The sequence below is a fragment of the Camellia sinensis genome, chromosome 4 (genome assembly GCF_055761805.1).
Source record: "Camellia sinensis isolate YWXY chromosome 4, ASM5576180v1, whole genome shotgun sequence".
NCBI lineage: Eukaryota > Viridiplantae > Streptophyta > Magnoliopsida > Ericales > Theaceae > Camellia > Camellia sinensis.
Window position 1 is genome coordinate 182,643,667 of NC_138964.1, and position 13,779 is coordinate 182,657,445.

Genomic DNA, 13,779 nt, shown 5'->3' on the forward strand with positions numbered 1-13,779 from the left:
CAAAAAGCCAAAAAGCCCTTCCCAAACCAAGCTTTTAAGCCCAGGCTAAAATAGTCAAAAAAGTCAAAAAGCCAAAAAGCCAACCCACTTCCCAAACAGAGGCTAAGTATATTTTTTAACTTTTTATGAAATATGAGTTGGGTTTGAAGTGATGTAATAGAGAGATGATGTGATTAAAATAAGATGATATAACTTAAATAGGATAGTAACTTTTTTAATTTTTGACTTTTTTCTATTAACTTCAATTTTTGTGTTGATGATATATATATTTTTTAAATTATAATATAAATAATTTAAATTATTAAAATAGATCTGTAATAAATTCCTACAAAAGCTGAGAGAGCATGTATGCTGTACTTGATAAATCAGGCAGATAAAATAAAAGGATGTTTTGAGAAGATGATTAAAAATTATTTTTTAATTTTTTTAAAACTTTTTTATAAAAAAATATAAATTAAAAATTAAAAAATTGACTTTTAACTCACTTCGACCAAAACACTGTAGTTTCTACTTTATTTGGCAATTCATGTAAATTGGTGTGAAAAGTCTCCATCAATCATGGGTCTCTGTACATAGCCAAGTACCATGTTTTGTTTTGATTATTCTCTCTCCTCAAACCCTCGTAGCCTAGCCCCCACCTCCATTTCCCTATTAACTTTGGTATTTTTCGTAAAAGCATTGATAGAGATCCTTTCCAATCATCACTTCACAACCCCACATACACGTGATGGATGATAATTGAAGGAGAAACGTGGTGGATGATAATTAAAGGAGAAGGCAAAAAATAAAAAGTAAAAGAAAAAATAACCAATTAAAAAAGAGAGAGAGTCAAAAAGAGTAAAAGAAAAGGAGGTCATAAACATTTTTGTTTCTTTAAACACTTTAGTCCCCCGCGGCCTGGGGCCAATTGGTAAATGGTGTTTGGTGAGTGGCATTCCAACTTGGGAATTGCTTATATACGTAAGACAATTTATGGTACCCATAAGTTTTAAAATTTTATTTTGAAAATAAATACAGAAAGTGACTAGCAAGAATTAGTTACTGAATGTAGTTATCATTAATTTGTTTTAAAAATAATAAAATAAAATAAAAATATTATAATTATTAAATCGTTTTAATTTTTTTATAAATAATATACCAAAAAATATCTTAAAAAATAAACGATGAAATCATTAAAACAGAATTCGTACAATGCCTTAGAATGAAGACAAAAGGGAAACTCATTCCTTCTAGCTAAACCAAATAAATAAAGCTTTGTTTGAAATTGGTTGTATGAGTCAATTTTTTTGTGTTAGAATTTTTTTAGTTTGACCTTTTTAGTCTCATGTTTTATTTTTGGGTTTTTTAACTTTTGTAAAAAAAATGTAATAATTATGATTTGAATATGACATTTTATCTTATTTGTTTATATAATCTATTTTATTTTTTGTGTTAGGACTTTTTTATTTTTAGACTTTTTTAACTTTTATAAGAAAAAAAATGTAATGATTATAATTTAAATGTAATATTTTATTTTATTTATTTATATAATTTATTTTATTTTTTTATATACTTTTTTAGTTTCAAAATATTTATCAAAGGAGAACTAAATAAATGAAATTTGTCCCCATAGCATTACCATTGCAACCTAGGTGGAGGGATACAGTGGTGTGGGAAAGTTCTTGGCCTATTTGTAGGTAGGGGTCAGAGTTGCTGCTAAACTTTACCAAGTACATTCACAAAGGTGACAATTCACACCGCACCATCTCTCTCGAGAAGTTATTGGTTGCGTTTAAGCACTGTCAGATGGTGTCCAAGTAAGTATGTTATGATTGATAAAAAAAAAATAATATTTATAATTTTATGTTTTATAATGGTGAGAAGCAAAGTCATGTTATGCTTCAATAATTTTTGAGTTGGACTTTCCTCCTGTCCGTATTAGAGGGTATTATCGGGTATGTGAGAGTTTATTACAGGTCTTCATTTTGATAATTTGAATTATTTAATGTGTAGAATTTATCGAGTAATTTATATTTGTAAAAAAATCACGTTGATCAGATATCAATAGTTATCTTATTGGATTAAATTTCTATCAACTATTTATTTTTTTACTATCTATTTTTTTATATAAAACTAATTTAATCACATAGCTATTAATATCCGATCAACATAATTTTTTATAAACATTTAATATTCAACGAGTTTTACACATTAAACAATTTAAATTATCAAAACAAGACTCATAGTAAACTATCACAGTTCCAATAATATCCACTAATCCAATTACAGACTGAAAAAAAGCGAGTCCCATAATTTTTCCTCAATCCTTTCTTTTGTCCACGGTGCCATAATAACAAAGTACAAAACCCCTACGAGTTATTGGTTGGTCTTAGCCCGTTGGAAATTAATGTTTTTAATTTTTTGATTAAATTATGATATAAAAAAATTAGTATATTTAAAATAATTTTTTAGTTTTTTATTAGAAAAATATACAAAAAGTGGAGTGAAAATAAAATTTTTGAATTTTTTGTATAAATTGTTAACTTTTTGATTTTTTTAATAATTTTTTGACTTTTAACTAAAAATTGTTGTTGCTAAACGAGACCTTAATGGTGTTTAGTGTAGATTATGGAAACAATTTGTAATTTATTTTAATATAAGAATTTGTGTTAGATTATTTGATGTACTTTTTATTTATAATGTATTAAACAGAAATAGTTTGAATAAGTTAAAAAAAATTAATTTTTCAAAAGCCAAGTGAGGAATACTTTTAACTTTTATTTTTTTATTATTAATTTTTAATTTGAAATATTTTTCACTAAACACCCCTATTATTGTGAAGAAATAAAATTTACGAATTTATATTAAATAATTAAAAAATATGATGAATATAATATTTGTGATCGACGAGGAATATGACTATATAATACCCTGCACCAATCAATAATTTTTTCTGTTAAGATCATGTAGAAGTTTGCTGATAGAATGACACCTAGCTGGAGACATATTAAGTGCCAATTTGAAAAGATGGTAAAACTTTTAATTTATTTTTACTCACATTACTTCTTCTTTTTTTTCTACACATTTTTAAAAAAAAAATTGAAAAAAAAAAAAAGTAAAAAAACTAATGCCTAGTTTAGGAAGACTAAATAAATGTACTTTTTGACTTTTTATGAAATATGGATTGGGTTTGGGTTGGGTTTGAAGTGATGTATTAGAGAGGTGATGTGACTTAAATAAGATGATGTGACTTAAATAGGATAGTGACTTTTTGACTTTTTGTCTTTTTTCAATCATGCCAAACTTAGCCTAACTTTTAATCAATCTCCCAAAATAACCCTAAATGGTTGAGATGAAAGCCACGTTAGCATAAGAATTTGAAGAAGTAAGTTGAACGGCGTCGCTTGAACAACTAACCCATATCATCTAAACGACGCCGTTTTTATTCCTAACGGCAGCTTTCCAGCTTTTTCAAGTTTTTAGTTAAATTATATCTAAAAAAACTATTTCACCATTTTAGGTAGTCAACTCTTTAGTATTAATAATTGTATCAAATTCTCTATTCTAACTTAATTTTATTAAAATATAATTTTCTTATTATATTTATTTTTTTTATTATTTTTTTTTATTAAATTGATGAGTTACCAACTAAATAATTCTTAAAAAATGTAAAAAAAAAAAAAAAATGGCCGTTGACCAATTGACCGGCCAAACTTCTAGGCAGATATCCGGTAACATTAATCTCCGTATTGTAGCGATGAACAGTACCTCGGTTGTTGTAGCGGGATACTGTAACATTCGTATATTAGCGATGAACAGTAACAAAACTAATGCAGTCCATTTTTGATTAACAGTATCACCAAATTAGTTAAAAAATAATTTTAGTTAGTTTGATGTTGATGCTTTAGTGATGTGACAACAGAAATTAAATCACATGTGAGTTCTATTCCTTATCACATTATTATTAGAGCTCTCTTTAAAATTTTAAAATTAAATCTCTCAATTTTTATCCATTAAAAAAATTGAAAAGTGATTTTTTTTAAAGAAAAGAAGAAAATGGTTTTTAATTTTTTTTAGATAGGAAGAATATGATTAAAATATTGTATTATGTATATATACATAAATAATTTAATTAAAATTATTGTATATATTTATTGAGATTATATTTTAAAAAATTATTATATAGCTCAATTAATTTGTAGTCTTCAACCAACTGAACCGAACTTATTTATAAACAGCTTGATTCATTTATAACTTTATATGAAATTTTTGATAAAAAAATTGATATATTATTAAAAGAATTACTAATCAATTGAAAATTTAAAAAAAAATGCAGATGACACTTACATTCTCACAAATTTTTACTTGTACTAGGTTACAAAATCACTTGCACATCCAAAATTTATGGAAAATGCTTGAGGGTCATAATTTTTGTGGCTCAAATGGCTCAAAATTGTCAAAACGACGTCGTTTTGACAATTTTAAAGTTATTTTGTATTCAAAACGACATCGTTTTAACAATTTCGAACCATTTGAACCACAAAAATTGTAACTCTCAATTATTGCTGAAAATTTATATAGTAATTTTTTTTTTTTTTTCCAATCTCACTATTAAATAATACTCCCAAAATTATTTGGGGTGATAGCATTTTCCGATGAAAACACCTTAAACTGTACCAAACCCACCAACACACTCTCCATTCGTCATCGTCTTCGTCTTCGTCTTTTTTCCACCACCATGGATGAGGTCTGGAACGACATTACCCTCGCCTCCCTCCACGACCCACCCACCCTCCGAGACGACCCGGCCCGGGACACCCACTTTCGTTCCCTCACCTTCCAAGACTTTCTGGGTCGACCCGTCAACAAAAACCCGCCAGCAAGAATCTCCGGCGGGGACGGGTCTCCGGCGTCGCCGCCGTCAACCACCTCGCTGAACTTGAATTCTCTTCCTGATCAACTTAACTTGCTGAGCAGTAACGAGTCGGACCCTATGAGAGCGAACTATGGTGGATTAGAAAGCCGACCCGTTTCGAGCGAAGCATCACTGAATGTACTGTTTGATGCATTGGCATCATCGTCGTCGAGCTTGCAGGCGTTGGGGAAGAAAAGGTTCCCGGAATCGGAGAGCAGTTCCGGCGATCGGAGACATAAGCGAATGATTAAGAACAGAGAGTCAGCTGCTCGATCCAGGGCTAGAAAGCAGGAACGTATCTCCCTTCTCTTCTCTTCAATCCACTCCATATACTATACATATAGATACAATACATATCTATACAGTAGAGGTTTGGGTGAATAAATAAAATATTTATTATATATTGAGAAAAGTTAGGATTATGAAATTTTTTTCATAAAAATAATTATAAAAGATTTGTAATTTTTGGATTACTTGATTAGTGTGTGGTACTTTATTTTAAGTGTAATTTAAGAATCATAAATCTTTTTTTATTATTTTTATAAAAAAAAATTCATGATATTTAACATTATGTCACTTTTATTTTTAAAAATTCGACTCTCACTTCCTTTATTTATTTAAATTTTTTTGTTTTATTTAGAATTATGAGTGCCACATGAAGAAAAAAAAATAATAAAGGCTTGATTCATCATTTATCAGTATACATAGATATAGATTAGGATCCGCATACTAATGAGTGTGCAATTCAAAATAACAACAAAAATAGTTGGGACTTTCTTTTTTTTTTTATTATTCATAAAATAGTTGGGACTTTCGAAGTTTGGAACTCCATTATTAGAGCTGCAAATGGGCGGAGTCCGCTTGAGTTTTAATATGTTTAAACTTATTTATTAAGATTTTAATAAATTTGAGTTCGAATTTAATAAAATTTTAACAAATCAAACTCGAGTCTAATTGGTTTAGACTTGACTCGAGTTTGAGCATGAACATGTTCATGAACCTTAATAAATTAAAAAATTTATAAATTCATACTTATGTATAAGATTAAATTTATAATTAAAACTTTAATTATATAATTATATATACAATACGTATAGACATTCTAAAAAAAATTAATATTTTATCAAAATAATGATATTTACTACCACTATTATATAAATGTACTATCTATAGTTAACTATTATTTATATTTATATTTTTTAAATATATAAATAACATATTTATCTTATTTTTATACATTTTTACATTATTTAATATATAAATAATAAATATTAAACGAGACAGCTAATGAGCGGAGTTTTATAATATTTGGACTTGTTATTAAAAATTTAACGTTCTTCAGCCCGAGCTCGAACGCAAAAAAAAAATTAACGAACCAAGTTTGAATGGGCTCTTACCAAACTGAGCTTGAGCCTGTTCACGAATGGCCCTGTTCATTTGTAAGCTTACACATTACCTCCAAAAATGATGCAGATCAATTATATGTTTTTATTTATTTATTTATTTATTTATCTTCTTGGACCAACACAAGTGAGTGAGAGTTGTAAAAATTGTATTTTTTAAAGATTTGTAGCATTGTTATTTTTTTAAGGCAGTGGCTTTGGTCTAGTCCAAGATCGGACTAGACCGTGCTGTTGGGCCTGTGAGGGCCCACTATGGATCCTATTTTGATAATTTGAAACGTTCAATGTGTAGAACTCGTCGAGTACTATATGTCTGTAAAAAATTACGTTGATCGGATATCGATAGCTATGTGAACAAAACAGTTTTTATCAACCGTTAATTTTTTCACCGTCCATTTTTTTTTATACAAAACTGATTTAATCACATAACTATTGATATCCAATCAACGTGATTTTTCACAGGCATATAGTACTCGACGAGTTCTACACATTTAACGGTTCAAATTATCAAAAAGGGCCCCAAAAATGAGCTTCATGGGCCGAACTGAACAGGTCTTGTTTTGATCTCAACTTGAGACAAACTGGACCCTTTTTTTAAATCCATAATCTCAATTTTGAGTCTCGACATTCTCTTAATATAATTTTTATATAAATACAACCATAAAAGTACTTTGAAAAAATTCAAAATAGGAGACATCAACACTAATACAAACCTTCACATATATAACACCATCACAAGTTTTCATATATATATATATAGAATAATGCTTGGGACCCCCTTTTGGGGGTCACCCCCTCATCCCCCTTTGCCACGTGGCAGGGAGTGATTGGAGGAGCAGAAAAAAAAAGAAAAAGAAAAAGAAAAGGTAACCAATGAGAGAGAGAGGGGGTCAAAGGGGGTGGGGGAAAAAGGGGGATGAATCATTACTCATATATATATATATATATATAATAGTATATATGTACGTTTGTTAAGTAGAAACATTTTATTATAAGAATGATGTGTCATATATTTTAAAAGGAAAATATTAAAAATAAACTTTAAAGTTGTTGTTGTGTTAAAAAATATATTAAAAAATGTAAAAATATATTAAAATTATATATTTTAATGTTATCTGAATCTTAAAAATCGCCTGAAAGAGTAATTAGTAAGATCTTTTTTAAAATATAAATTTTAAAGTGTTAAATTTGTAACATTTATGGCTTGTTTGGTTTGTTTTTGGGAAAAATTTTTAGGAAAAATTCTCTACAAATAAATTTTTAAGAGTAATCAAACCAAATAAATTTTTTCAAAAAAAATTTTAAAATTTTGTTTGGTTTGTTTCTTTTCAAAATCACTCTCTCTCTCATACACATCAAATTAATCACTTTTTTTTAAAACTCTCTCCCCAAAACAATTTCTCAAAATTATTTTTGAAAAAAGACAAATCAAACAAATTTTCATACTTTTTATCTCAAAAATTACTCTACAAACACAAACCAAACAAGCTCTTAATTTTTCTGTTTATATAATATACCGTTAAAAATGGTAATGAAAAGGAGGGGTTCATGTGACGGATGCTTTGTGATCATTTCAATTACAAACCATGAAATAATCATTAATGGTAATTTTAAATTTGTATTCTTATTTTATAACTTTAAATATAATGATTTTTTTTTATTTATTAAAAACATAAATGTCAGAGTTGGTGAGGGGAGACAGGAGATGGCCGATGGTGGATGAATAATTGATAATTAATAAAAATTAAAAAAGATAAAAAGTAAAAAGTAAAAAAAATGATATATATCATATATTTTATTTTATTATAATTAACAAATTAAATTATATTGACATATATACAAAAGCCTTGTTTGGCATGATCTAAAAAAGTCAAAAAATCACTATCACATCATCTTATTTAAATTACATCACCTCTCTAACATATCACTTCAAACCCAACCGATATTCAATTCATATTTCATAGAAAGTCAAAAAATACACTTATTTAAATCATCCTAAACCATCCCAAAGTCTTTAATTAATATAATAGGAGCAAAGTTTTTAAAGGCGAATGCGTACCTTTAGGCGTTTTACCCCTCATGAGGCGAGGCGTAAGCTTCAGGGCGTTGAGGCGTAAGCATTTCAAATTTCAAATTTTAATATTTACCGAATAAATTAAATATTTTTAAATAGTTAAAAAAATAAAAACAAAATTAAATATAAATGTGTAAATACTTTTCACTTTAATGCGTTGAACATTTTACTGCATAGAAAGAAGTTTTCCTTCACTAAAAGAGAAATCGATATTTTTAACTTCAGTGATTGAGCTTTTCACTTGACCATTAACTGTGTTTTTCTTGATTGATCATTTACTTAATTTTTCCTGTAGAATATAGTTGTAAAAATGGATTCTTTTTAATTTTTTATGTTTAACAATCTAATAGACTAAGTTTAACAAATGCCCAAGGCAACTTCTGCATGTGCATACTCCTCACATACTTATGCGCAAAAGGCGTAAAAAGCGCACTTAAGGAGCATGTCTCAAACTATGATGCGCAAGCTTTTGGGGAGTAATGCCTAAAAATCAAAGCCTTGATGCGTTTTACCTTAGCCTCAAGGCGAGGCGAGCATCGAGGCGAGCCTCAAGAAAGCCTTTTAAAACTCTGAATAGGAGTGAGGACACATGTGACTTCATTTCGAAAATAATTTTTTTAATAAAATTTTAATTTATTGGTAAAATTTGAGAATAATTTTTTGATTTTTTATATAAAAAATGTGTAAAAAGTAAAGAGAATATGAAGAATTTTTTGCTTTTTTTGTGTGACTTTTTAATTTGTTGGTTAAATTTTGGGAATGACTTTAATTTTTTAAGAAAAAATGTGTAAAAAATAGAGAGAATACAAAGAAATCTTTAATTTTTTTGTATAATTTTTTGAATTGTAGCTTTTTAATTATATTAACATCTTTGCAGACACCTCCTAAATCCCATCTTTGCAAACACATGTTTCCTTTGGTTGTTTTGACTATATATGAAAAACGAAAACAAAGTCAACTATTTAACAAATTTATTTTTTTTATCTAATATCAGCATAATGTGTGTGTGTGTTCTTGATTAAAAAATAACAATAACTTGTGTGTGTGTGATATTTTGATGGTATTTTTTCATGCTGTTGTGGATGGACCATACAGGCTTACACGATAGAGTTGGAGCTAGAAGTTGCCCATTTGATGAAAGAGAATGCCAGACTGAAAAGTGAGCAACAACAGGTAGTTAAACTAAATTAATTTTTTTAAGAATTTAATTAAGCACATTTTTTTATTTTTTTAGAGTCACATCATCTCTATAATTTTTTAATATATTTTTTTGTAAAAAATTAAAAAATATATTTATTTATCTAATATCAGTATACTAGCAATACAAATTAATATTTTCAAAAAAATAAAATATAATTACTAGTACTTGTTGAGACTTATTTTAAATTTTATCATATTTAAAATAATATAATAATAATAATAATAATAATAATAAAAAGGTCTTAACTTTTGAAGTTATGAAATTATTTGATGCAACTTTTCGTTGAAGTTGTGGAAAACTAAAACTGTTTGGTAAATAAATTGTGTAATGACTTTTTGATTACAAAGGTTTCAAATGCCCTTAAAAGTAGGGTAAGGGTAAGTGATAATTCAAAAAAGCATTTTTATGAGTATTTTTGTCCAACATGTTAAAGTTAAAACAATAAAACACAACCCAAGCAATAAAATCTCAAGGGCATGTTTGATTGAGTAGATTAGAGTATGGGATTGAGGATTATTAATCGGTGAGTCTAATTATTCTATGTTTGTTTTAATATTTTGGTTTAAGATTATTAATCTAATGGGTAATTAATCTAATAAATTTATAGAATTATTAATAATGGGATAAAAGTGAAATTATTAATCAAATAAATGTTAATCTAATTGAATAATAAATATTATACTAATTTAATAGAATTATTAATATTTCACTATTAGTTTTGTAAACCAAACCTGAGCCAAAAAGAACCGTCATATACACCTAACCTATTACATGAGTCATCATTGGAATAGCGGTGAGACACGGACCAAGGGAACAGCTATCTGTGTTGTTCTGATGGAAATGTTTTTTTGAGTTTTTTTAATAATTTGAATTGTTTATATTATAAAATTTGTTAAATAAATTATTTAAATAAAAAATTAAATTGATTAAAAATCTTTACTCTATAATAAGAGCATATTTATTTATTTTTTTAAATAATTATTAAATGATCTTGATAATTTTTTTAAAACAATTTGAATCTGATGACGAGGTTGCTGATTTTTTATGAACTTTATATGAATAATATTCTTAATAAATTTTATAATATGTATGATTCAAATTTAAAAAAAAAAAAATCAGAAAAAACCAACCGGAATACCACAAGCCCCCCAAATAGGTGGAGACAGATTTTTGTACTGTCCCAGGGGCAAAGCCATGTGCTGCTCCAATTTGAATTTAATTGGTTAAAACAGTAAAACTCACCACTTTTATATCTCTCTTGAGGAGACAAATGAACAAGTGTGTGTAGAGTAATGTCCCAAGACCACCCACACCTTCTCTAGGGATAATATGCAATACCCTGTTGCACAGATTATTGGATTCATCCTAAATTCTATTTTGATAATTTAAATAATTTATTTTTTTTAATATATCGAGTACAATATATTATAAAAAATTAAATTAATCAGACATCTGTAGTCTTTTCATCAAATTTCATTTGTATTTAGTTTTATATTTCAGATTCCGATGTTCGATAAACTTGATTTTTTTAAATATATTTTACTCGATATGCTTTAAAATATGAATAATTTAAATTATCAAAATATACGTCAAAATAGACCCAATAAGCCACGCAACAACCATCCTAAATTTGTGATACACAAGTTGATAAGGGTAAATTACACTAACCTCTCTTAAAACTTTAAGAAAAATACAGCAAGCTTCACGAGTTTAACATAATTACGTTAGACTCTTTTAAAATTGTAATTTATATAATATTTAGCCCTCTTTTCGTTAGTAATATGAATGAAACAATGATATTGTCATTTTCTTTACATTGAAATATATATTTTACCTTGACTATCTTTGTGTCGTCATACCATAGTTTTAATCTCTTTAAACTTACTAAAAGAGAAATCAATGTAATATATAAATTGAGGTCTTGTTTGTCATAATTAAAAAAAGTCAAAAAGTCACTATCATATTTAAGTCACATCATTTTATTTAAGTCACATCACATTTCTACCACATCACTTCAAATCTAACACATACCCAATTCATATTTTATAAAAAGTCAAAAAGTATACTTATTTAAATCATTCTAAACCACTTCTAAATTCACAATTTTAAACTTAAAATTTTACCAACAATGATATAAGTTAAACTTTATATAATTGAATGTTTGGCAAATCAAAAATTAATATTCATCATTACACATCACGGTAAGTCAATTAAATTGGATTTTTTTAAAAAAAAATTAAACATTATAGATTTTGGCATGGAGCTTTTTGGGTTTAGATGATGGCATAAAGATGGAAAAATTGGATAGTACTCTTTTCACTTCGTAGAGTTACTTGCAAGCTAGCAATCGGTTTCTATTTGTAAGGATTTTTATTATTGATTTTGGCAATCTGTTTATTGTGTCAGTCATTTCTAGCAGCAGAGACTCAACTTCCCAAAAAGCATGCTCTCCATCGAACTTCAACAGCACCATTTTGAGAACGCTCTCAATTCCTTTCACTAGAGAGAGATAATTATGGGTTGTATCTTTTGATGACTTGTTTGAATTATCAATCATAGATTGTGGTTTTAGGAAAGGACTAGGAAGAATGAATGAAATGAAAAAGATGGTGTTTTCCATTACAAACATGTAGGGATTTTTTTGGTGGCTCTTCTTTTTGCTCAATTTTATTATTTTTACCTTATTCTTTCTTTTTAGGGGTATGCACAGGTCTGATTGGACAGATTTAGGGATGACAATGGGAGGTAAGATATTAATTTTTCATTTCTATTCTCCTATTATAATTTCAGCCGTACCTTATACCTCCAGTGGGGGTCGCACCCCCAGTGAGGTGGCGCGCCCCCACTGGCTGCCAACCGAAAAAAAAAAAAAAAAAAAAAAACTGTTTTTTTTCGCCCAATCATGGGCCTCCACCTCACTGGGGGTCGACCCCCAGTGGGGGTATAAATCATTTTTCTTATAATTTTTTCGCATTCCTCATCCCCCATCTTCCATGGGAATTACACTTTCCATCCTTTCAGAGTGTGTTTGTTTTGATAGATTATTTTATGGGATTGGATTATTAGTCCGTCCATTGTTTTGTTTAATTTTTTTGCTCCGGATTAATAGTCCTTCCGAACTATTAATCTCTCATATGAGCGATTATTATATCTTAGGGGGAGGAGTGAGATTATTTTCATGGGATTGGTATCTCATGAAACTAATGTATGAAATGTTCATTTTACCCTCATGCTATTACTTAATAAACAATTGGAAAAAGATAAAATAGTATTTTGAACATTTATAAATTATTTTTTTAGTGTTGGTAATTTAAAATTATATATTAAATAAAAAAATGTAAATTATAAATTTAATTTAATTAAAAATAATAAATTAAAAATTATGGCTTTATAATTTTTTTAGTGTTGTTAAAAAATTAAATTTATATATTAAATAAAATTAGTTTTTTAGTGTTGTTAATTAAAAATTATGGCCTTATAAATTAAAAAATTTTAGTGTTGTTAAATTATAAATTATAAATTATAGATTACAAATTTAAAATTATATATTAAATAAAAATTATAAATTATAAGAGTAAAATAGTCTTTTGAACATTTATTCTTATCCAGTCTGTCTAACCAAACATTGAATTCACTAAAAATAATCTAATTCATACATCTAATCACATGATTAAACAAACATAAGATACAAATCCAGTCTAACCAAATAGTCTGGGGACAATGTATCCCAAGACTTACAGTCCGATGGATTACAATCTCTCTTTATTCAGTCCGTTCAAATAAATACACCCAAATGGGTTTAGGTTTTTCCCAACCCAACTTGACCCTTTTTTTTTTTTCAAGGTTCACAGCCAAAGAGTCAAATATGCGTTTCTTTTTTTCTTTTTTTATTAATTTATTCAACAATAAAATCAAATACATATTAGTTAATTAATTAAAAAAGCTTATTTGATACAATCAACGTGGTTTGGGATGTCCTAAATAAATATATTTTTGAATTTTTATAAAAAGATGTGTAGAAAAATAGAGAGAAGATGTTGATTAATATGACCCAAAAAAGATGAAAAGATAAAAAAATAGACTAAAATAAATTATACCAAACTAACCCAAAAATAACACAAGTTTTGTACAACCACAATGAACCCAAAGAGCAGAAGTTTCAAGAAATTTCTAATGTAATTAACAAAAGAATAAAAAGGGGAAGGGT

At 27.5% G+C, this 13,779-nt stretch overlaps 1 protein-coding gene across 1 annotated transcript; it reads left to right on the plus strand.

Annotated features, from left to right (window-relative positions):
- The first annotated feature begins 4,609 nt into the window (after positions 1-4,609).
- LOC114309375 (protein FD) lies at positions 4,610-12,198 on the plus strand. Its single transcript, XM_082923015.1, has 3 exons — positions 4,610-5,181; positions 9,463-9,544; positions 11,979-12,198. Exons 1-3 carry the CDS (start codon positions 4,718-4,720, stop codon positions 12,048-12,050), a joined length of 618 nt encoding a protein of 205 aa, XP_082779141.1. The 5' UTR covers positions 4,610-4,717; the 3' UTR covers positions 12,051-12,198.
- Positions 12,199-13,779: the final 1,581 nt, after the last annotated feature.